Source organism: Solanum dulcamara, chromosome 10 (assembly GCF_947179165.1).
Source record: "Solanum dulcamara chromosome 10, daSolDulc1.2, whole genome shotgun sequence".
Taxonomy (NCBI): domain Eukaryota; kingdom Viridiplantae; phylum Streptophyta; class Magnoliopsida; order Solanales; family Solanaceae; genus Solanum; species Solanum dulcamara.
In genome coordinates this window covers 54,915,339-54,941,109 of record NC_077246.1, presented here as the reverse complement: position 1 = coordinate 54,941,109, position 25,771 = coordinate 54,915,339, and the positions used below count along the sequence as shown (strand labels likewise).

At 34.5% G+C, this 25,771-nt stretch overlaps 1 protein-coding gene across 2 annotated transcripts in view; it reads right to left on the bottom strand.

The window, feature by feature from the left end:
- Positions 1-13,704, bottom strand: part of LOC129904982 (uncharacterized) — a 28,502-nt gene extending 14,798 nt beyond the window's left edge. Inside the window, exons 1-5 of one of the 2 annotated variants that reach the window (XM_055980389.1) lie at positions 13,513-13,704; positions 9,530-9,739; positions 9,184-9,250; positions 7,945-8,128; positions 1,358-1,410 (exon numbers count right to left, since the gene is read on the bottom strand). In XM_055980389.1, coding sequence (XP_055836364.1) covers positions 1,358-1,410; positions 7,945-8,128; positions 9,184-9,250; positions 9,530-9,739; positions 13,513-13,519 — 521 coding nt within the window. In that variant the 5' untranslated portion in view covers positions 13,520-13,704. The remainder of the gene's footprint in view (positions 1-1,357; positions 1,411-7,944; positions 8,129-9,183; positions 9,251-9,529; positions 9,740-13,512) is intronic. The other variant, XM_055980390.1, reaches the window with a different exon arrangement.
- Positions 13,705-25,771: the final 12,067 nt, after the last annotated feature.

The following is a 25,771-nucleotide window of genomic DNA, read 5'->3' as shown; positions in this document are numbered from 1 at the left end:
CAAAAAAAAGTCGCCGGGGATCGCACTTGTTGACGGGTGAAGCCAGCTGTATAACCGGATTTGCGACTGTTGGTAGCCCGTGCAATAGTCTTTGTCAGATCTGTTTTCTGAGATTTGGTTGATGGAGCCCGGAGGTAGGGGAAGCCTATAGTGGTATTAATTTTCTTTTCCCACTACACTAATAGAGGGCTCAAAAAGCTACTGTAATAGTAAGCGAAGGAGAAAACTCAACCTCTTTTTGAGAAAAAGGAAACCTAGTGCTGCGAGGCAGAAAAAACTCACCTCAAAAGGCAGCAATGGCTTTGATGTAGATTTGGAGAAAGAAGAGAAAGCTTCTTTGTATTTCAGTATGTCTTTACATCTCATGAGAAGAGGTATTTACACCATGAAATCTATAACTGATTACGGAAAGAAAATCAATTGAAATATAAATAAAACTATTATATTCCTATAATTACGCCCACTTGGGGGATTTCACTAGGTATGTTGTTGTTGTTGTATTCCTATAATTACACTAAAGAAAAATAATGTCTCCTAAAATCGTGTTAATTAATTAACAAAAACAAATCTTACAACATTTTGTAGACATCTTAATTGGAAGTGCACGAACTATAGGCAAACAAAAATTCCTCGCTTTACAAACCCAATAAGAAATGGTGGGGTGGGAATGAAGCAAGTTGTCTTTGTACAAATTTGAATCAAGCTATGTCTTTGATGGCATTATTCAGCATTGTGTTGTATATTAAGGATCAAATATCCGGTTACAGTTGTATCAACCCAAGATATTTTAACCAATCATATCCATAAGATTCCTTTTAGAAAACTATAGGTAATCAGCTTTAGAACCAATTAACTAGTACTCATGCAGAAATTCCAAACCCACACCTGAGGTTGGATCATAGAACAAGTCGAGCTGTAGGTTACAAATTACTGCACATACCAAACAGACAATGAACAACAGATTGATAGAAACCATTTGTCGAATCTCTACATTCTTACGTAAATCTCTAATGAATGGTCATTGGTCCTGGCATATATGAAGTTTTTTATTTGATTAGGACAGATGTGAAGATTCATAATGAGTTAATGATTTATCTCTGGGTGGGGGTGGGGGTGGGGGGGGGAATATTCAGACTCCTTAGATCTCTTTGAAATTACAATTTGCTTTTCAGATCTTCATATTAAAAAGGTCTCCCCTGTAGGCCATACAGCAACCAAAAGAACATAGAATCAGCTATCACCTTAAAATGATTAAATTCCCTTCTTTATAGGTTCTGGGTTAGATGAGCAAAGACTCTGTAGTCAGCAGTCAGCACATATAAGTTACAAATAGGACCGAAAGAAAAGCATCACCCACCCATATTGGATGACTTCCACTCCAGCTCTAGCAAGTCCTCGAGAAACTGCGTCCTGAAAGATAGCAATTCAAGCTTAATCAAATAGACAGCAATGTACCCCGTGAATGAAAGAATAAACCACCAAAGTACAAGAGAATGGATGCCGCTGAACTAAGAAGTCCTTAACAGCTACAACAGTCTACAATAGGAAATATTTTCATTTTGATTTTTTTCATAATCTCTGGGTGGATTCTTCTGTTTTGATTGTACACAGTGTGTACCACTGCCTATGTACTACACAAACAAAAGAACAACCAACTAAGGGGTCATTTGGTTTGAATACAAATTATGATGGGATTAGTTATGATGGGATAAGTTATGCTGAAATTATTTCTTATTGACTGTTTGATTTGTTATATTCAAAATAATATGCATTGCATAAATTTTAAGAATGAGTTATTTGTTTACAAAAATACCCTTCACTTTATTTAGTTTTTTATATTTTCTTTGCCAGCTTTAGTTATTCATACTTAAAACTAAAACTTTCATCTTATTTAGCTTAAATATTTGTGTGCATTCCCATGATGGTACCATATGTATTTAAAACTGAAGTTTTCATCTTATTTAACTTTAAAATAGAACTTCCATCTTAAATTTGTTAAAGTAAAAGAGAATTTGTCATTTATATCACTTCATTTAAGCAAATATCACTCTTTAATTTTAAAATATTAAAGTTTTCATTTTAATTGATATATAAAACACAAGCTTTCAAGTGACTAAAAGAATATGTAATTAAAAATATGTATTTAGTAGTAGAGAAATCAAAATATAAATAAACATAAAAATTAGTCAAATAAAAAAAGGGCAGCCCGGTGCACTAAAGCTCCCGCTATGCTCGGGATCCGGGGAAGGACCTGACCACAAGGGTCTATTGTAAGCAGCCTTACCTTGCATTTCTGCCAAAGGCTGTTTCCAAAGTTTGAACCCGTGACCTCCTGGTCACATGGCAGCAACTTTACCAGTTACTCCAAGGCTCCCTTTCATAAGAATTAGTCAAATAAATTAATAAATAAAAACTATATTTATATGATGTAATTTTTTAATAGAAAAATATGACTTATCCTGGAATTAGTCAAATAAATAAATAAATAAAAATTATATTTATATGGTGTAATTTTTTAATAGAAAAAATATGAAGAATTATCATAAAAATAAGGAGTAGTGAAGGTTGTGAATGTTATTATACATGATATTAAAAATAATGTGAATAAACATGAATGTGAAAAGTGGTGTATAAAAAGGGTTTAAAGGGATATCTTTGTCATTTTTTCTATTTTATCCCGGGATAAGTTATCTCGGAATTAGTCAAATAAATTAATAAATAAAAATTATATCTATATGGTGTAATTTTTTAATAGAAAAATATGAAGAATTATTATAAAAATAAGGAATAGTAAAGGTTGTGAATGTTATTATGTATGATATTAAAAATAATGTGAATATACATGAATGTGAAAAGTGATGTATAAAAAGGGTTTAAAGGAATATCTTTGTCATTTTTTCTATTTTATCTCGGGATTACTATACCACCCAAGGGGAGGGATAACTTATCCCGGTACTAATTATTAATTCTGAAATAAGTTATCCCGAACTTGTCAACCAAACAACAAATTGACACCATAATTTAATTCTAGGATTATTTAATGTTATCCTTCACACCAAACGACCCCTTAGGATACAAGAGCATGCGTGTCACTGCACCAAGAAGTCCTTAACAGCTACAGCAGTCTACAGAAAGAGATTCCTTTAACTTATTTTTTTCAAAATCTCCTGGTAAATTCAGCGGTTTCAACTTAACACAGCGTAAAGTTACATATGTACCACATTTATGAAAGAACAACGAACTAGAAGTACAAGACTATGAATGCCTTGGTAAATTCAGCGGTTTCAACTTAACACAGCGTAAAGTTGCATATGTACCACATTTATGAAAGAACAACGAACTAGAAGTACAAGACTATGAATGCCTCCTATGTTGTGCGGACTCTTAAAAATCTCAGCCACACCCGTGTCGACACGACATGGGTATGGGTGTGGGTGTGGGTGTGGGTGTGGGATCTGTACAGGATTTGGTCAACTTAACTTGGGTACTTTGACCACATTCTATGACCAAGAAGTATAGAATGATTTGGTATTTGATTTTGACTTCTGGGTTTATGTCATATACAGTTATGTTACATATTAGAAAAACAAAATCATGCGAGATAAGAATAAAATATTGTTGTTTGTAAAGATTTAAGTTTTATTAGTTTTAGTTCAATAATTTTAACTATTTTACATATATACTTTATAGGTCGTAATATAATTTTATTGGTTGTATCCCAGCACCTTTGCTGACATATGACCAGGAAGTCATGGGTTCAAGCCTTCGAAACAGCCTCTGGCAGAAATGCAAGGTAAGGCTGCGTACAATAGACCCTTGTGGTCGGGCCCTTCTCTGGACCATGCGCATAGCGGGAGCTTAGTGCACCGGGCTGCCCCTTATCCCAACACCCATATCCACGCTCAGATCCATACCCCGTATCCTAAAATTTATGAGATGAAGAATCACACCCAAATCAGATACCCGCATCCGAGTCCGAGCAACTTAGAATGTCATTGCACCAAGAAGTCATTAACAACTACAACAGTCCGATCAAGAAATTGTTTTCTTCGTCAATTTCAAATTAAAGACGTGAAGGATGCCTTACCTATGTTTTATCCAGAATGTAAGAATGATTTACTGCCAATGATTGAAATATATAATCAATCATGGTTAGATCAAATAGGGATAATAGCATTTTTGATCTCCAAATTATTGTTTTTTCTTATTTTAGTCCAAAAAGTATTGGAGAGAGGTGATTAGATAAAATATGACGCTACTTCATATCACCGAGGATATGACCTTAGATAGAAAGGAGTGGAGGTCGCGGATTAGGGTAGAAGGCTAGTAGGGATAGAATGGTGTCTTGCCTTGAGTCGGTTTAGGGTTGGTCGTAGGTCTAGGCGTGCCATCATAGTTATGTTGTTATTGCCTTTGATTTTCACATTACTTCGCTTCTGTTATTGTTCTTGTCTTGTAAAATTTGCATCGTTTTTCTTTTTTTTGGTCATTATGCTATATATATTGTTTTTCTCTGTTACTTGGGATTGTGACTTTTGAGCCGAGGGTCTTTCGGAAACAGACTCTCTATCTCCATGAGGTAGTGGTAAAGTTTGCGTACATCCTACCCTCCCCAGACCCCACTTGTGGGATTTCACTGGGTATGTTGTTGATGTTGTTGTAATATCTGACAAAGCACATTTAAAATATTGAAATGTGTGTTTTTGGTCACTTTTATGTAGAAGTATGCTATATTTGGACTATTTTTAGAACTATATTACCGTCAAATATGAAGTGACGATACAAGCTTAACATAAAACATGGGTAATTAAATGGTGGAGTGGTTAAGAATTATGAAAAATTTATGAATATTCATGAGCAAAGGGATCAAAAGTGCACATTTCAATTAATTGAAGGTTAAATATTATTAGTCCAATATCACAAGGACTAAAATCAAAATTTAGCAATAATTAAGGGATTAAAAATGCTATTAAGCATTGTTTTAAACAATGCAACACTTCCAAGGCATCTCGTATTTTTCTTGGCCTGTTAAGAAGTAAAGAAGTTGCTGACCGGAAACTTATGAATATGCCTTCTAATACCTTTGGATGCATCTCACTGCTGTAGTCACTATGAACCAGAGACAAGGAGAGTCCATGATCAAGTGTTAACACCCTATAGTTAAGCCAAAGAGAACAAACTAATAGAAAATGGCCCCCAGCTTACAAATTGTTTCCATGTAGAAGTAATTAGGAGTTCCCCAAAGAAGCAAGAGATGCAACTCTTCAGATTTCTTTGTTCTGTTATTGTTTTTCTTTTTTCCTCTATTTCCCCTTATTCAATTTCTCATTTTTTTTTCTTTAACACAGGAGCTACTAATAGTAAACAAGCTGAACTATAGGCTCTCAGATACCTTTGCATATCCCTGCAGTCACTAAAATGAAGGTGATCCAAATTGTTTTCATGTAGAAGCAAACAACGGATGCATATAAGAAGTAAGTCGAGGCACCACTATCAGGTTTCTCCTTTTTTATGTTTTACTTTCTGGGCTGAGAATATTGGGGGGGAAAAAGGTTACTTATGCCAGTAGGTTCTTTATGTGCAAGGGATTGGGTGAACATGGAAAGCATGACTTTTGGTTTATATATCAAGATATTCTTCTGAATTTGCAGCTTCCTGGCTTTCAGAACTAGTCATTGCCCTCTTCCTGCCTTGCCGCTCTCCGACTAGTCGTATTGAAACATTTGAATTAGCAGCTTCCTGGCTTTCAGAACTAGTCATCAACCTCTTTCCTGCCTTGCTAGCTCTCCGACTAGTCGTATTAATACCTGCCTTCCTGCTTGCCTTGTGCTGCTTTCAGACTTGTAGCTAAGTCATACTACATTGTCCAGTAGCTTCAAGGATATGGTGGCAAATCCTAGGATGGTTTGGAATACTTCAAGGCACTGTGAATGTGGTAATGTTCAGCTGGAATTGTGGCAGAAGAAGAAGATGCAGGGCGCTGAATATTGCTCCTTTAGTATTTATGTGGGTCGTTTGGAGAGAAAAAGGAATAGGAGAAATTTTGAAGGTGTGGAGTTGATCTTTGAATAATTTAGTAGCCTCTTATCCATTATTTCCATTTGGTGCACCCGTGAAGTTCCTTTATGTATAGAAGATTGGGTTTGTTGAAAACCATATTTTTTGGTAGATTTTATACTTTTTGGTATACTTCTTGTGTGCAGACGCTTTTTGGCCCAAACATTAATAAAGCTTGTTACTTAAACAGAAAAGTTCATTAATGTATGCCAGTAAAATGCTGGGAAAAGAGTACAGAGTGTGATGAACAGAGGAAGTCAAGCATGCCACCAGGTTCTAATACATTTGCCACTACTATGTTGCACCAAAAATTTAGCAAGAATATACAATTGCTTTATAGCTTAAGTACAATATCATTCTTGTCTTCAAAACTTCTAGCATTTCTTTCTTTCCAAATAATCTAAGCATACAACAAGTATGGTGTTCGAAGTAGTAAGAAAAGATTTAGCAATGCCTTTCATTTTCCATGCATAAAATTCTAAAATAGAACTTGGCATGCACAATTAAAAATCAAAATGTTGAAACCAGGTTTCGAAGTTGACATGACTCTTTATGGTGTAGGACAGGGCAGAAGCTCAAGTACAATATGGACAATACTCCCTCCGCCACTGTATGTGACACAGTCGAGAGTACGATGTCAAACGGCCTATTTTTCGGTATGAATTCGGACATACAATCTTCAACATTTAGAAACTACATAAAGGGTACTATAAGTCATAACAATTAACGATTCAAAATATTTAAGAGGCATATAAAAAAATGCAGTCAAAGAAAAAGTATTTCGACTCACCAAATAGTAAATTTGTCACATAAAGTGGTGCAAAGGGAGTATTGTTTTTGTTTTTATCTATTTATTGTTATTCTCAATCATACGTGGTTTAAAATTTTGGAAGATCATTGTTTTTCTTTTTAGTTATTAATTGTACCAACAAGACAAGGGGAGACAGAAGGAAGGACACATTCTCTCCTTGAATTACCCCCCCAACTCCACATTTGTACCCATTTAAGTGGTCAAACCTCACAAAATTAGCAAGAGGACACAGTGGAGAAGGCATGCGAGAGCAATAAGAGTGAGGAAGTGAGAAGATTCAAGTGTCTAGACCTTTATCCCCAACTCCCATTATATCTCCCATTTATAGTTGTCAGTCAGACCAACTTGGCAAATCAACTTAGAAGGATGACATAGAAGCGATGATACGGGAAGGCATGACAAGTGAGGAAGTAAAAAAGGGCTAAGCTTAACCCCCCCCCCCCCCATTCCCCTAGATAAGAGGAATCCCACCCCATTCAATGTAATTGTTTATCCTCAGACATGCGGAGACCATACAAAATAATGGCAGCAGGATATCATTAAGGAGTCTAGCATGCTTTCCCAGGAACCTAAAATAGGAGATAATTAATTATTTCCCCATTTTTGATGGAGACTTATTTTATCAATTAAAAAAGTAAATACCCTGCAAGGCTCTACCAGTTATGTACTAATAAACGTTAGCTGCATCCCAAAAAGATGCAAAACATGCCTTATTTTAGTGAGGAATATTGGAGAAAAAGGACCCATGAGGCTAATACCTCTGGCAACTTAGACTAACAAAAAGCAAGAAGGAATGTTCTACCTTGTAATAGTTGAAATTACATGATTTTTTGACAAGGAATCAGATTCTAGTATTATATCAGAAAAACCGCATAGGGATAGTGTTGGTTGGTATGTACAGCCCAACTACAAATTGTCCATTGTACTAATAAAATCTATCATGGTGCCCACACCATTAACATTAACTCTAGCCATGTTACACCAGAAAAGGAGCAAACAAAGACATTTCTGCTTAAGGCTGAAATAGCTGATTAAGAAAGGGTATACAGCTTAACTTTCTTATATAGGGTTAATACCTGTAACTTCTGTGCAGAAATTCGTGAGTCATGACCGACGGAGACTCTTAAACATTTAGAAGAAACATTTTTCTTTTTTGCCAGCAACCAACCAGAAAAACCTGCTGCTATTGCTTCTGTAACTGTCTCTGTGAGAGTAAGAGGTTCCCCCTCAACTCCATCAATAGCTACTCCGCGTATATCACTGGGTAAATAAAGAGGAATAAATCATATTGGAACTTCTTATGAATAACTGTTTGTTAGCTACATGCCTACATCATAAATGGATGGGTATCCATGGTCTTGCAGAGCAGGTCATCTTAGATGGATTCTATACTAAAGATGATACTCTTGATAAAAATATTAAAGATGATACTTGATGAACGTTTATTTTAAGTTCTCAAAAAACTGTGCCATGTTATGCTTCTGTTATAATTATCAAATGGAAAATATTTCATTTCAAAAAAAACTATCAAATGGAAAATATAGTTGAACTCCATATAGCATGCAAGCCTTGAAGACTTACAGTCAAGTGATACAAACAAGGAAAAGGTAGATATTTATAGAAAAAATAATGTTAAGAGTCACCCACAGGGAGCTAAAGATCAATAGGAATTCACACTTATCTTAAATGCATGTCTAGACCACCACTCTTTCAATTAAATTCTTTCAATTTTTGTTCAGATGCAAGTTTTACAACTAAAAAGTTTTAAATGAAGAAACTTCAGTTAGCAAAAACTTTACCTGCATTGAGAAAATGTAAATGATTAGTTAAGCATGGTCTGATTCTCTACTAAGCATAACAGATGTATCAACACTGACAACACCAGGCTATCAGACATTAAAAAATAAAAAAAAGCAATATCAGCTGTTCTTTGAATTCTCCTCTCTTTTTCCTCTACACTCACCAATTCACTTGCTTTTTTTTTTAGAATAAGAGATTCCCTGCTTCCGGATCATATAGTATCTTTTTCGCTAATCGAAACACCAAGCTATGGAGAAGCAAAAAAAAAGAAGTACAATAGCTATTGTAGCATCATCCTCTCTTTTTCCTCCACACTTGCCAATTCAATTGTTGTACAGAATGAAAAATACAAGCTGGCAAATCCTCCATTATCTTTTTCACCAATCTATTGCAAAACAATTGAATATTACATCCAATCAGCTAACCAATTTGAAACTTATCGAAAGAAGCCTGAAGCATGACAAATTATCCACCTTAACAAAGATGACAAGTATGAATTAGCAAGAACCAAGTACCTTCCATTCTGAAGCTTAAGAAAGTTGCTTTTCTCAACAGACGGAATTGCAGTAGACGAAGAGGCAGCTGCACAAAAATCCATGTTTTTAGCATTATTTAGGACAATATGAGATGGTTGCTTAAGATGCAGTCAGAGAAATTAATCATGGTTATGAGTTGTCAAAAAAGAAAATGATAACTAGATAAAAGTACACACCTATTGTGGAAAAATCAAAAGACTACCAATTTAAGAACAAAATTAAGCACTGAAAGGAGTGTCACTGAACAATTAGATATGCTAAACATTTTTTGGAAAGTTATGGCTTAATCTGAGATCAACCTGAACAGTAAGATTCTAGAACAGACCATTGCAATAAACAATTCCTCGCTTAAATTTTGATAACGAGCCCAGTTGCATGGTGGAGTTGCCATTCCATGCCAACTTCCCTCCTACAGGGGGAAGCAAGTTGCGCCTACTAAGGGTACAATAGTGCGGTCGGTATTTTGTGCTCAACTCCCTATCCTGCTGGCAGCACTTTGCTACCAGGTTATGTTGGACAACCTTCCCTGATATTGCTGCATGATTAAAGATTTCAAGCATTATTAAAGTAGCGATCAATGAGGTCTCAATGAATAGATCACAGTTTTTCAAAAAAAAAATCCTGTTACATTTGTTGTGCATGGTCTATAACATCTTGAGTCATTCTGAAGCCATCATGTTTTGATACCTCTTTATCTTACTCCAACTGCCCAAATATTTCAGACCTATTCCATTGTTACCTAGACATACTCATATGTATACATATTGCTAAAGCCTAGTTTATCCAATAAAATAGCAATTAAAATGAGGAGTAACCCAAGAAAATTTTTACCCGGGAATCTATTTAATCAGTCAAGCAGTAAGTAGACAATAGTTCACCAACCAAAAGCAAAAGCAGGAGGTGGAATTGAAGGAAAACGTAAACACTTTCAAAAAGCAGTTAACCAACTACAACAACAACAACATACCCAGTGAAATCCCACAAATGGGGTCTGGGGAGGGTAGGATGTACGCAGACCTTATCATTACCTCATGGAGATAGAGAGGTTGTTTCCGAAAGACCCTCGGCTCAAAAGTCACAACCCCAAGTACGAGAAAAAAATAATAGATATAGCATAATGGCAAAAAAATAAAAAGCGATGCAAATTTTACAAGACAAGAACAATAACGATAACAAAGTAATGTGATAATCAAAGGCAATAACAACACAACTATAATGGCACGCCTAGACCTACGACCAACCCTAAACCGATACAAGGCAAGACACCATTCTATACCTACTAGCCTTCTACCCTAATCCGCGACCTCCACTCCTTTCTATGTAAGGTCATGTCCTCAGTAATATGCAGTAGCGCCATATCTTGTCTAATCACCTTTCTCCAATATTTTTTCGTTGTACCCCTACCCCTCCGCATAACCCCCAAATCCAACCGCTCACACCTCCTAATTGGGCGTCTACACCCCTCCTCTGCGCATGTCCAAACCATCTCAGTTTCGCTTCTCTCATCTTGTCTGTCACAGAGGCCACTCCCACCATCTCCCAAATAACCTCATTCCTAATCTTATCACTCCTAGTGTGTCCACACATCCATCTCAGCATCCTCATCTCCGCAACATGCACTTCTAAACATGAGAGTTCTTTACTGGCTAGCACTCCACTCCATATATCAACGCCGGTCTAACCACCATTCTGTAGAACTTACCTTTAAGTTTAGGTGGTACCTTCTTATCACACAAAACTCTAGAAGCAAGCCTTTATTTCATCATGCTGCCCCCAATGCGATGCGTGACATAATCATCAATATCCCCACTACTCTGGATGATGGATCCAAGATATTTAAAGCTTTCTATCTTGGGGATAAGTTGAGTGGCAAGCCTCACTTTCATGCCCTCTTCATCCATCGCAATACTGAATTTGCACTCCAAGTATTCTGTTTTAGTCCTGCTCAATCTGAACCCTTTAGACTCCAAAATTTGTCTCCAAATCTTCAACCTATCATTAACTCTGTCCCCGAGTCTCATCAATCAAAATTATGTCGTCCCCAAATAGCATACACCATGGAACCTCCTTCTAAATAGACCGTGTCAGCTCATCCATCACCAAGGCAAAAAGAAAAGGATTCAGCATAGATCCCTAATGTAGTCCTATCTCAACAGGAAAATACTCTGAGTCACCTCCCACCATCTTGACCCGAGTTTTGACTCTAGCATACATGCCCTTTATCGCCCTAATATACACCATCGGGACACCTTTAGCCTCCAGACACCTCCAAAGAACATCCCTCGAAATTTTGTCATAAGCCTTTTCAAGATCAATGAACACCAATTGAAGATTATTTTTTCTTTCTCTAAATTTCTCCACCAGTCTCCACATAAGATGGATTGCTTTAGTCGTCAATCGCCTCGGCATGAATACGCACTAATTCTCTGAGATTGACACTCCTCTCCTCACCCTCATCTCCACCACTCTCTCCCATATCTTCATTGAGTGGCTTAGCAATTTGATACCCCTGTAATTATTATAGTTTTGAATACCACCCTTGTTCTTATATAATGAAACCATAGTACTCCACCTCCATTCATCGGACATCTTAGTTGTCTTCAAAATAATATTAAACAACCTAGTCAACCACTCCAAACCTACCTTGTCAGTGCTCTTCTAAAAGTCCACCGGAATCTCATTGGGCCCGGTCGCTCTCCCCCTCCTCATCTTGCTAATAGAACGTCTAACCTCCTCAACCCTAAAACACTTGTTGTACCCAAAGTCCCGAAGACTATGAGAGTGCGTCAAATCACCCAGTACAGTGTCTTTGTCTCCTTTTTCATTTTAGAGTATGTGGAAAAGTTTGCTACATTTGCTTGATAGAGGTCTCATCTACTAACATTTCACCTTCCTCGTCCTTGATAGATCCAAGTCGCGGGCTTTCCTCTCTCTTGCTTTGGTGAGCCTATACAATCTCTTATCCCCACCTTTTTCCCTTAACTCGACATATAGACATTCAAAAGCTGGTCTTAGCACTGATGACCACCGACTTCGCTTTCGTCTTCGCCTTCTTATAGATATATTTAACCAGAGAAATATAAGACTTAAAAATATCCTTAAGATAATAACAGACACGTAGAACTTGAAAAGGCTTAAATCAGGAGGGCAGCCGAGTGAGGGAAGGCTTCAGCCTCCACAGATCGCCTAGGCTTCCCTCCATGCGATTCTACCATGGTGAAGCCCGTCCCACACTATTATGCCAGACTATCATCAAGTACTATATTGTGTTTTCCCTTACATGCGTTCATCTATCATTTGAAGGAAAAAAGTAGATTTCAATTTAGAAAGATAAATATTGGTTGACATCCACTATTATGAATGAACAAAAGGAATAAAGAATACTACTACACCTTGTTTGGATGGTTGTTACCCGTTGTATTGTATTGTATTACTAATTTAAACACAATGTTTGTTTTGATTGTTACTTAAATTTTATTGTATCGTATCATTTAAACCAATCATTATGTAACGATGAAAAGTCTCATTTTGTGTAACGACCGACTGCGTCATTACCTTTATATTTTCTTCTCATTTTTTCTTTATTTATCATTTAGTAATTCTATTTTATCATTGACCTTACCTTTTTATAATAGCTCTATCTCATACCATACCTTTCTTATAGGTTTATAATTCAAATTATTGATATTTGACATTATGTAATGACGGAGAAATATACAATCACGTTGTATTTGTTAAAATAATACAGTACGATACAATACAACACAATATAATACAATATATTATGAAACAATATGTAACAACCATCTAGACAGAGTGTAAAAGAAAGTAATTGGGGCAAGACCATTAATATTGTAAAAATTTAAGTGTAGCCCTACCTTCCAGCCACATTGTCATCCCTGGCCCTAGCAACATGTATCTTCTCTAATCTCTATGTAGTCTTGCTCAACTCTTTTCAGTTCAATTTTTTTTAAATACAGTTTCTTGTTAAGTGGTTTTGTAATATCATAGATTTGAGGTTATAATAATGAACACAACAGGAACAAGAGAATCAAATGCTTTATTAACTTTGTACTAGTGGTAATACACCCATGTCGCATCTCCAGTTATGCTGAATCTACACCATTACTGAGCCATACATTCATTAAATTAGACCAACTCTCTGTGTGCTATTTATCAACAAAATTCTGGGCACAAGTGTAAACGTGGAAAAAGAGCTGATTCACTACAACCAAAAGGTCATCTCAACAGAAAACAGTCCAACAGTTTCAAACCATTACAAGAATCAGTGGAGTAGTTAAGTATTACCTGCCATTTTTGCGGATACCGATGCAGGATCTCGATTTTGCGCGAGAGAAAGACGATATTTAGGGATAGAAGGAGACTGAGGGTGATGGGCGGAGAAAGAGGAGTATATCTATATATATTATATATTACAATAGAGAAGGAAATAGCAAATGAGGCACTGAGTTGGTGGCGTCTGCCGTCATGGATAACTGTTACACCAGAAAAAATGAGTCGGTATTATTCCTTAGATTTAAAAGAAGTAATTATTTTGGTGAATATTTTTTTAATAATAATTACTTGTTATAAAGTAATTATTACAAGTGGTGGACATCCACCATTATTTATTTAATAACACTCTCTTTTGGATGTTCACGTGTAATGTGTCTTGTTAAAAAATTTACAAGAAACAATATACATAGTTATCATTTATCATAAACACTCATAGATGTTATGCCTCGTTAAAATCTTACTAGAAAAAATCAGTGGAAAAAAACCTAGTGAAGAAAAAAGAGTACACATATCTGATAATATCCTTGAGTGTTGCCTCATTAAAAATATTACCAGAAAAATTCAGTGGAACAAAACTTTGGTTAAGAGAAAAAAAGAGTACAGCGCGTATTTTACTCCCCCTGATAAAAACTTCATTTGATATTTTGGAGACGACACATTCCAAGCTTATATTTTAGTTTCTCAAAAGTTGATGTTGGTAATGCCTTTGTGAATAAATCTGCAAGATTATCACTTGAACGAATTTTTTGTACATCAATATCACTATTATTCTGGAGATCATGTGTGAAATATATTTCATTCTGTCTCCTTTTGTGAAGCCACTTTTCAACTGAGTTATACATGCAACATTGTCTTCGAATATAACTGTGGGTACTTTGACATCATTTTCCAGGGCGCATCTTTCTTTAATGAACTGTATCATTGATCTCAACCACACACATTCTCTACTTGTTTTATGAATTGTTATTATTTCAGCATGATTTGAAGAAGTAGCATCAATTGACTTCTTTGTAGATCACCATGATATAGTAGTTTCTCCGTATGTAAATAGATAGCCTGTTTGAGATCAAGCTTTGTGTGGGTCTGATAAATAACGTGCATCTGCATAACCAATAAGATCTGCACAATCTTTGTTAGTATAAAACAAACCCATATCAATGGTACCCTTTAAGTATTGCAAAATATATTTGATAATATTTCAATGTCTTCGCTTTGGGATGAACTATACCTTGCTAGCAAATTAACAAAAATTATTATGTCAGGCCTGATTGCGTTAGCAAGATACATAAGTGCACCAATAGCATTGAGATATGGTACTTCAGGACCAAGAAGTTCTTCATTCTCTTCTGAATGTCGAAATGGATCTTTATCCACTTCAAGTGATCGAACAACCATTGAAGTACTTAATGGATGTGTTTTGTCCATGTAAAATCGTTTTAAGATTTTCTCAGTGTAGGCAGATTGATGGACAAAGACTCCGTCTACTAAATGTTCAATTTGCAGATCCAGACAAAGTTTTGTCTTTCTAAGATCTTTCATCTCAAATTCTTTATTTAGATATTCAATCGTCTTTTGGACCTCTTCAGGGGTTCCAATGAGATTTATTTCATCAACATAAACGGCAAGTATAACAAACTCTGATTTTGTTTTCTTCGTAAAAATACATGGACAAATGACATCATTTATATAACCTTTTTTTTATCAAGTACTCAGTAAGACGATTATACCACATACTCCCTGATTGTTTTGGATAGTATAATGATCTTTGCAATTTGATTGAGTACATCTCCCGAGACTTAGTACATGCTTCAAGCAATTTTAATCTTTCTGAGATTTTCATGTAAATTTCATTATCAAGTGAACTATAAAGGTAATCTGTAACTACATCCATTAGATGTATTTCAAGATGTTTATGTACATCTAAACTAATGAGATATCAAAAAGTTATTCCATCCATAAAAGGTGAACATGTTTCTTCATAGTTTACCCTGGGTCTTAGAGAGAATCCTTGTGCAACAAGGTGTGTCTTGTATCTTACAATTTCATTTCTCTCATTTCGATTTCGTACAAAAACTCATTTATAGACAACTAGTTTTACACCTTCAGAGATTTGGACTACGGGTTCAAATACCTCACGTTTAACAAGTGAGTCTAATTCTGATTGAATTGCCTTTTGCCATTATGAACAATCACATCTACGTCGACATTCTTCAATCGATTTAGGCTCAAGACTTTCACTATCTTGCATGAGGTTAAGTGCAATATTATATGCAAAACATTATTCATCATAATTTTTGATCGATCTAAATTTTATCTCCTCACCGATAGAACTTATTGAAAGTTCTTCATTCACTTGAGTCTCGGGTTCGCTGATTTCTTTAGGAATATCAGAATTACTCAAATCTTGATCTTCTTCAGAAGGTTCTTTTGTAGTATCATCTTTATTATTTCTCACGCTTCTCTTTCTAGGATTTTTATCCTTTGAACCCAATGTTTTACCACGCTTTAGGCGTGTTTGAGATTCAGAAGCTATGATACTAGTAGATGTTCCTTTTTGGACATCAATCTGAATAGACACATTCACTGCAGGGATATGTGACTTAGTTATCCATTTCAAATCAGTAAATGCGTTTGGCATTTGATTTGTTATTTCCTGTAAGTGGATGATCTTCTGGACCTCCTACTTACATGTGCAGGTATGTGGATCAAAATGAGATAGTGATGAAACTTTCCACGCAATTTCTCTTTCTCTTTTGGGTTTCTTTTTCTCTTTCCCTAATTACGAAAAATTTGTTTCATCAAATCGACAATGCAAATCGAGTAGTAAATAAGTCTCCTGATAACGGTTCAAGATAACGAATTATGGAGGGTGAGTCAAACCCAACATATATGCCCAACTTTCATTGAGGGTCCATCTTTGTACGGTGTGGTGGTGCTACAGGCACGTATACCGCACAATTAAAAATTTATAGATGGCTATATTTGGCTCATGATCAAATACTAATTGTGACAAAGGGTATTTATTATAATTTATCGGTTTGAAATGTACAAGTGTTGTTGCATGTAAGATAGCATGACCCCAAACAATAATCGATAATTTTATTTTTATAAGTAGAGGTCTTGCTATCATTTATAGGCGCTTAATAAATGACTCTACAAGGCCATTTTAACTATGAACATCAGCAACAGGATGTTCAATTTTATTCCAATTGATAAAAAATAATCATCAAAAATTTGGGATGTAAATTCTCCTGCATTATCAAGGCGAATAGCTTTAATTGGATAATCTGGAAATTGCACCCTTAATATTATTATTTGTGCTAATAACTTTATAAATGCAGGTTGCGAGATGATAAGAGGCACACATGAGACCATTTCGATTATACATCTATTAGGATCATAAAATATCTAAATAATACACTAGGTGGATGAATAGATTCACATATATCCTCATGCATACGCTCTAAAAAGCCAGGAGATTCGATGCTAACCTTCAGGGTTGATGGTTTGAAAGTTAATTTGCCTTGATAACAAGAAGTACATGAAAATTCATCATTCGTAAGAATATTTAGGTTCTTTAACGGATGTCCAGTTAAATTTTTAAGAATTCTGTAATACCCCCTAAAAATGTTGTATATGGTATTCCAATTTCTGACGAAAATGATACTTCTTGTGTATTTTGGTATAGCTTTACATATGATGGTCTAAATTAGGTGATTTAAATTTTTAAAGAACCCCAACAACATTACCTACAACTTTTGTGAAGACCATAACTTAAGATTCGGAGCTAAGTAGGTCAAATAAAGTAATCTTTACAAGACCTGGTGATGTGATGAAATAGAGTATTTGTAGAAAAAAATCATATCTCACTATAAATTGCTCTAAATCAGTTGATTCTTAAACAATATGAAATACAACTTTTAGAGCTACAATTTATATGAAGACACTAAATTCTAATTAGGAAGTTATCTTGTTAAGCGTAACTCTCACAAAGAGTATTCTGTTAAAAGAAGATTCATCTCACCAACCATAGAAGATCTAGATCCATTTGATATCATCCATGACATAACAATCCTCCATTAAAATTTTAGATTTTTCTTTATAATTATTTTAATTATTGTTAGGTCCCTCTTTCACACCTATAAATACCACCTTATTTTATTATTTGGTTCATCAAGCTTTCTCAAGCAACTTTTCAATCTATACACTTTTTTACTCTTTCTCAAAATATAGTTTTAGTTCTTAGTAATGTAGAAATACTATTTCAGTAATTCATATACTCCAGATAGTACACAAAATGCTCTGGCGAGGAGAAAATGCTAAGATTCAAGAGTGTTCATTAAGTCCTTCGATTCTGAGTAAAGTTTCAGATTCCAAGTATGTAAGGCTTTAATGAGAGTATTCATTCCACTCTCATGCCTAAAGTATTTTTGATTATATGATAAATTATGTTTATTTTCTTTAAACTTTACTCTAAGTTATGTGGTTGTTTATCAATGGGTTCTTCCATCCATGTAGTCCAAAACTCTTTCAACGAAATCTATTGATTTCAAATAAAATTTTCTTATGGATAATTCTTATTTCTACTTAATAGCATTAATCATGGTTAAACTAATGATTATTGATCTATTTTGATATAAAATAATTTCATATGTATGAAATAATGGCTTGCAAGTATTTTCTCTACTTATCTCTTTAAAAGTTTTTGAAATTTATGGTGCGTTGTTTAAATCATAGTTTTTTTTTGATGAATTTCAAAGTATTTATACATAATTTAATTTACATACATGTTTCAAATTTGAAGTGATTTGAACCCACCTAGTTTTACTATATTTTCAATGAAGTTTGACTTGAAAGCTTTGAATCCAAATAAATGTTTATGAAAGCAATGTCTATGATCAAAAGCTGAGTCTTATTAAATAAAAGAATGATGAAATACTATGAATGATTGATTCTTTATGTAATAACGACAATTCCTACATATTTGAATCACCAAATATTTTAATGAGTTATTCTACCGAATATGATATTTTGAATTCTCAAACTATATGCTATGACTATTTTGAAGTATTAAACTATTCTGTGGGATTGACTTAGCATCAAATAAATCATTGAGGTGGGATTCGATAAGGGAATCCTAGTAGAAACCCCTTGTCGCATTACCTATGTGCCAACTCAGGAGCCTTTGTAGGCTTAGGCTAATGGATCCATAAAATTCCTTATAGTTAAAGTTAAAGAATGAATGTAAAGTTGACGGAGTTCTATCCTAGGCAAGTAGACTTCCCGGCCAACGTAGGGGGTTATGTTGGATTCCATGTAATAGCTTACATGGTCTTAATGTTGGTTATAATCAACTTCCCATAAATGAACATTTCAAATGATATTTGCATGATTACCCGTGCATGTATATATCCACGTATGTATGATTTAAATGATATCTACTTGATTACTCATGAATGCACTCATTTATATACTTTACCTTATAAATGTCCTAAATGTTTTACATTGTATTGCATGCCTACATATTTAGTACATTCAAAATACTAACGCATACTCTTTTGCCTACATGATATCATCATGTAGGGATCGATGCTCCTCTTCGTTAGCCTCCACATGGCTAGTTGAGATTTCATTTGAAGGCTACTTTTGGAGAGTTCCCATATTTCGGGAACAATACTTCTTTGTCTTTTTAACTTATTATATGTTGAGACCTCTAGACACTTTTCTATGGTAATTCATTCTATTTTGATTGAGGGTGAGCTAGAGACTTGTTAGAATTATTGTTGGACATATATAAGTTGAAGATTTACTATTATGGTTTTCGATTATTTTTTTTATCATTACCTATGAAAGACTAAATGAATGTTAAGAGGCTTGTTTGAGGTAATTTCGGGTTCCTCATTCGCCGTTCACGTGTAGGACCTAGACTTTGATCGTGACAAACTTAGTATCAGAACCTGAGGTTTTGAATGGTTGTCGAAATCCAACATACCACATCGAATAGGGTCTTGTTAGTGGTTGTGAAGCACGCCACAATTATGAATAGGGTACTATGAGGCGTTTAGGAAAGTTTTCCTTCTTTAATGATCCATGTTGTGCGATAGAGTATACTGTCATGCCTTGAGAGTGTACCCTAGATGTAGATGATACTCATAAACCATCTTTGGCCTCCGAGAGAATCACTTGGTCTCATCACTCATTCGTTCATTAGCAGAAGACTTAAGTGAAAATAAGAATATTATGTGGGCTCACCATCGTCAACATCAAATAAAAGAAATAATCTTTAGAAGAAGTAGTTCCAAAGGAGAACTACTCCAATTACATCATTAAACTCTGTCTATAAAGCCTTTAACACTATCAGATGGTGGCAATGGCATTTTCATGGCTACCTCAAAAGAAAAATTATACTTAATAATAATTAAAGGATAAAGAGTTCTTCTGAATACAAGAAGGACGCACCAAATAGCTAGAAAGTAATGATCTTCAACGATGCGCCTATTGAGGATATCTAACACCTGTATCTGCATCATAAAACGATGCATGTCGAATGACATCAGTACACGAAATGTACGAGTATGTAAAATGGCAAGAAAGTAAGGACAAATATCAAGAAACTCCTCTTAGGAAGACTCAGCTTTAGGGGGTGTTACACATACTTTAGGTCTTTTCCCCCTAACAATTGTTCTTTGCAATTTTCAGAAGATACCTTCAAGAAGAGTTTCAATCCAAAGAGGGATTAATATTAATGAGGGTGGTATTCTTGTTCAAAATGGTTCAGAATCATCCTTGGTAGCGGATGTAAAAGCAAGGCAAGAAATGGGTCCAACTTTAGTTAAATTAAAGAAATTGGTAGGTGATAAGAAGATTGAAGTTCTCTTACAATGGGGAGATGGAACACCTAGTTATTAAGGTCGTTTGTGTGTTCTACTATTAATGATATTAGATGAGTCATGATAGATAAAGAGAGAGTGGGTGTTCCATATAAGGATGATGGTGGCATGTTTATCTCATTTAAGGTTATAGACATGGAAGAAGAGTTAGATGGATCTAGTTGTATGCATTAAATAGGTAAGAATATATTGGTGTGCCCTTGGTATGAATTAGTGAAAATTTTGATGTAGAAATGCTAATGTAGGCATGCAAATTTTTAAGTGATATTGACTTCAAGGGAACCATAAAGTGGTTAAAATGATAGAATTGAATGCCTGGTTGAAGATACGTGAGTGATGACTTCTTATTAAGACTTCCAAATGAGTGTATTAGAATGGTTATAGAACTAGCCTTGAATGTGGTATTAATGACATGTGGGTGAATGTATGATGTATTGGGTATTTCTTTATTAGATCTCGTGGTTTGTTGAATATGGTAGTACGGGGTAGTACTCTTGGAATAGAATTTCGTATAAAGGTATAGGGCCCTAAGGCTTTTTATTAGGTAGCATATGAATGTGATTTGTCATTGGAGTTAGCCTTGGTTAATCTGGTATTTCATGTGTCTATATTGAGGAAGTGTGTAGGTGATCCAAGTTTCATTGTTCCTTTGAAAGTAGTGAATGTTGAAGAAAACTTGACCTATGAGAAGATCCCGATTGAGATTTTGGACCGACAAGTCAAGAGATTGAGGAACAAGGAAGTTGCATCCGTCAAAGCCCTTGGAGGGGATAGACAAGTCGAAAGTGCTACAGTGGAAGCGGATATGATGAAATGATACCCCCATCTTCCTTTTTCTCTACACAAGCCTAAGGTATTAAGTTGTCCTTGCTCAATTTCATTGAAATCCTTGCATTTCAACTTTTCTTATCATATGCATGCAAAATTATGAAATATGTTTCAAACGTTGTTGTAAATTGTACTATTGCATTAATGATGGGTTGTTGGTTTAAACTCTACACTACTCAAGCTAAGTCTTGTTTCATTCAGGGACGAATGTTCTCAAGGGGTATATAATGTAATTCCCCCTAAAAACGTTGTATATGGTGTTCCAATTCTCGATGAAAATGATACTGCTTGTATATTTTGGGCATAACTTTTTATATAATTGTCTAAATTAGGTTATTCAAATTTCTGAATAACCCTAATAGCATTAGCTATATCTTTTTTGAAGACTATAATTTAAGATTTGGAGGCTAAATAAGTCAAATAAAGTAATCTTTGTAAAACCTGGTGATGTGATGAAATAGAGTGTTTGTAGAAGAAAAATCATATCTCATTGTAAATTGCTCCAAATCAGTTGATTCTTAAATGACATAAAAGACAACTTCTAGAGCTACAATTCATATGAAGACTCCAAATCTTGTTTAAAAGCAGCTCTGAAAAAGGGTATTCCGTAAAAAGAAAATTCATCTCACCAACCATAGAATATGTAGATCCATTTGACAATGTGTATGACATCAATAGTCCTCCATTTGACATCACTCATTATATCACAATCCTCCAATAAATTTTCAGAATTTTCTTTATAATTATTTTAATTATTGTTAGGTTCCTCCTTCACACCTATAAATACTCACCTTATTTCATCATTTTGTTCATTAAGCTTTCTCAAGCTACTCTTCTCTCTGTAAACTTCCTTACTCTTTCTCAAAATATAGTTTTAGTTTTTCGTAGTGTAGAAATACTATTTCAGTGATTCATATACTCCGGATAGTACACAAAACGCTCATGCGAGAAGAAAATGCTAGGAATCAAGAGTGTTCATTAAGTCCTTTAATTCTGAGTAAAGTTTCGGATTCTAGGTATGTAAGGCTTTAATGAGAGTATTCCTTCCACTCTCATGTCTAAAGTATTTTGACTTGAAAACTCTGACTCCAAATAAATATTTATGAAAGCAATATTTATGATCAAAAGGTAGTTTTATGAAATAAAAGAATGATGAAATGTTATTAATGGTGAATTCTTTATGCAATAAGGACAATTCATGCATATTTGAATCACCAAATATTTTAATGAGTTATTCTAACGAATATGATATTTTGAATTTTTAAGCTATATGCTATGACTATTTTGAAGTTTAAACTATTCCGTAGGATTGATTTCGCACCGAATGGGTCATTGAGGTGGGATTCGGTAAGGAAATCCTAGTAGCAACCTCTTTTTTCATTAACTATGTGCCAATATAGGAGCTCTTGTGGGCCTAGGTTAATGGATCCATGAAAGCCCTTAAAGTTAAAGAATGAATGTAAAGTTCACTACTAAAAAACTGTGAAAAAACGACGCAAAAAAACGACGGACCACATCACTTTTTTGGTCAAAATCGACGAAAAAGCGATGCAGTCACTTCCTTCACTTTTTTGCTCGACGCTTTTAAAAAAACAACGGAAAGCATCACCCTAAATTTTTTTAATTCAAAAAATATATAAAAAAATGACAGACTCCATCTTTTTATTTTTTAAAAAAATAATTATTTAATATAAAGTGATGGATTATTGGTCTCCGTCCGTCGCTGTTTGATCTTGGAGTTATTAAATTTTTTTCAGAAAAGCAACGGACTTGAAGTCTCTGTCCGTCACTTTTCTGGAAAAAAATTTTAAAAAAATTCAAGAAAAGCGACGGACTAAAGTACCCTGTCTGTTGCTTTTTTGTAATATTTTTGATAATAGAAACCTGTAGTTTCTGCTGCCTACCTCCAATCAAAATTCAATTCACTTCATAGCAATTCAGCCCATTCAAACACAAATAACAACTAACAAAATACGCAAAATACATAATAACAAACATAATTAAATATTTAAAATTAATAAAGTCATTATTTAGAACGTTTTAAAGTGTTTTAAAGTTAATAAAAGATTTCAAAATGTTTATAAACTAACATAGGGAACCTAAGGACTATTTTCTATGTCTTCATCACTATCGTCGAATTCATCTGGAGTGGACCCTCTTGAATAACGGGGCGGAGGTTGATAGGCGAGGTTGAACACTTGTTCTTTAATTTGCTCAACTTGTTCATTTATACTTTTTTTTCTCTTCAACCCTTCTTTTCTCAGATTCTGTCAATGCGCGTGTAAGTTCTGCAATTTGCTGAGACATAACAACTATATAAACCCAGTCAATGGCCTCGGCTTGACACGGCGATCCAATACCTTCTAAACCTGATTGGAGTCATCGTACATTATTCCTAGAGCTCATTCCATATATTCGGCCCTTGTGGCTGCCTCTAACCACTTTTTTTGTCCAAATTTGAGTGGACTGTTCAGACGTTAGCTGGATCAAATCTCTCATATTACGTATGTGCCGCTCATAATCTTGCTTCATATTAAAAAATAAAAGTTATAGTATGTATATATATATATATATATATATGTATATATATATATATATAATATATATATATATATGTATTAAAAATAAAAGTTAGAATCAAAATATATTATACATTATGTTAAATAACTTACATAGGCTCGTTCAGCCCTTTCCTCCACCCACTCATTCGGATCCAACGCATTAGTCTTTTTCTTTACATCAGTCTTTTTAAAGATTTAATGACGATATGGAGTGCGTCCAATTCTTTTTTTTTATAAATAAAAGTATAATTAATGAAATAATATTTTGTCAAATAATTTATTTAAGAAAATAAATTTAAACATAAAATTTAGAAACCTTACCATCTCCCTCTCAATCATACCAACATTCTTTGCACCTTCGGTGTGCAACGAGCTACCCTTTAGGCTGGCTCTTGCTTTTTTATCTTGGTCGGACAAAGGCTTGAATTTTTTGGTATCCCAATACGGCATAATTCTTTAAATATATGAGGCAACATCTAACTCAAATGTGCCTTATCATCCCTAGCTTTCTTTAGACAGCTAGACAGTCTGGCGCTCGCTTTTCTTTCAAAAATGGTCGCAATGACCATATTGTACCTTGGCTCCTAGGTACATAAAGTCTAAAAAAATAAATAACGTTAAATAATTAGTTAAGTAAAGTATAGTAAAAATATTAAACGTAACTTAAAAAATAGATTTAAACATATATATATCTTGAATTCATTAAATATCGCCTGACGAATACTGTTTGTTTGCTGCTTCCAATTTTTTTTGAATGTATATATCAATATATGTTAACTAATAATGATAGTATATATAAGAAAAATAACTTAATTACTTATATAAGAAAAGCATTATCTCTCAAATGGATACATCCACCTTGTTTGAACTGGTCCTTCAAGGTGGGTTTCTTTTACAAGAATCGGAAGATGCTCCATCACATCAAAAAACCCTCATGAAAAAATCTTCTCCAATTTTGTAGTAATAACAGAAATATTTTCCTTCATTCTGTCTAAAGTACTTTCCAACAACTTTCTAGAACATAAATCTCTAAAGAAAAGACTTCTCCATTCACATATGTCACGTTTCTCATCCAATGTGAATGAATAACTGGCTTTAGGCATGACAATTTTACCATTTTGTAGTTCTTGCAACCACAATTCTTTTCTCCTACAATATTCCTTTAAGTCCATTCTAGCTCTTGTGTTTTCTTTTGTCTTGCCCTTAACATTCATTACTGTGTTAAACAAATTGTCAAAGTATTTTTCTCAATGTGCATCACATCAAGATTATGTCGTACGATATTATTCTTCCAATACGGTAACTCCCAGAATATGCCCTGTTTGTTCCAATTATGTTCAACACAATATCTAGAAAGTCTAGATGGTGAAGTTTTTGTAACTTTAGGCAATTGAGAAACTCTCTCCAAAATTTGATATCCTATCAGTGATGGAGGTGGAAGGTCATTTTTAACCCTGTTTTTTAATGCATGTTTCATCTTTCTAAACTCATGGTTCATTGGCAAGAACTGACGATGACAATCAAATCATGAATTTTTTCTGCCATACTTTAAGATGAATGTCTTATTATTTTCCATGCAATGATGACAAGCAAGCTTTTTAGCAGTTATCCAACCAGACAACATCCTGTATGCAGGAAAATCATTAATAGTCCACATTAAAGAAGCATGCATAACAAAATTCTGCTTAGTTGATATATAATAAGTCACTACGCCTTCAAACCATAATTGTTTAAGATCATCTATCAATGACTGTAGATAGGCATCAATCAAACTTTTAGGATTACGAGGACCTGGAATAACACAGCTTAGAAACATGTATGGACTTGTCATTCACATATCAGGAGGAAGGTTGTACGGGGTAAGAAATACAGGCCAGCAAAAATAAGGTGAGGCAGCATTAGAGAATGGTGTGAAGCCATCTACACACATCCCTAATCTTACATTTCTTGGTTCACTAGCAAAATCAGGATACATATTATCAAAATGTTTTT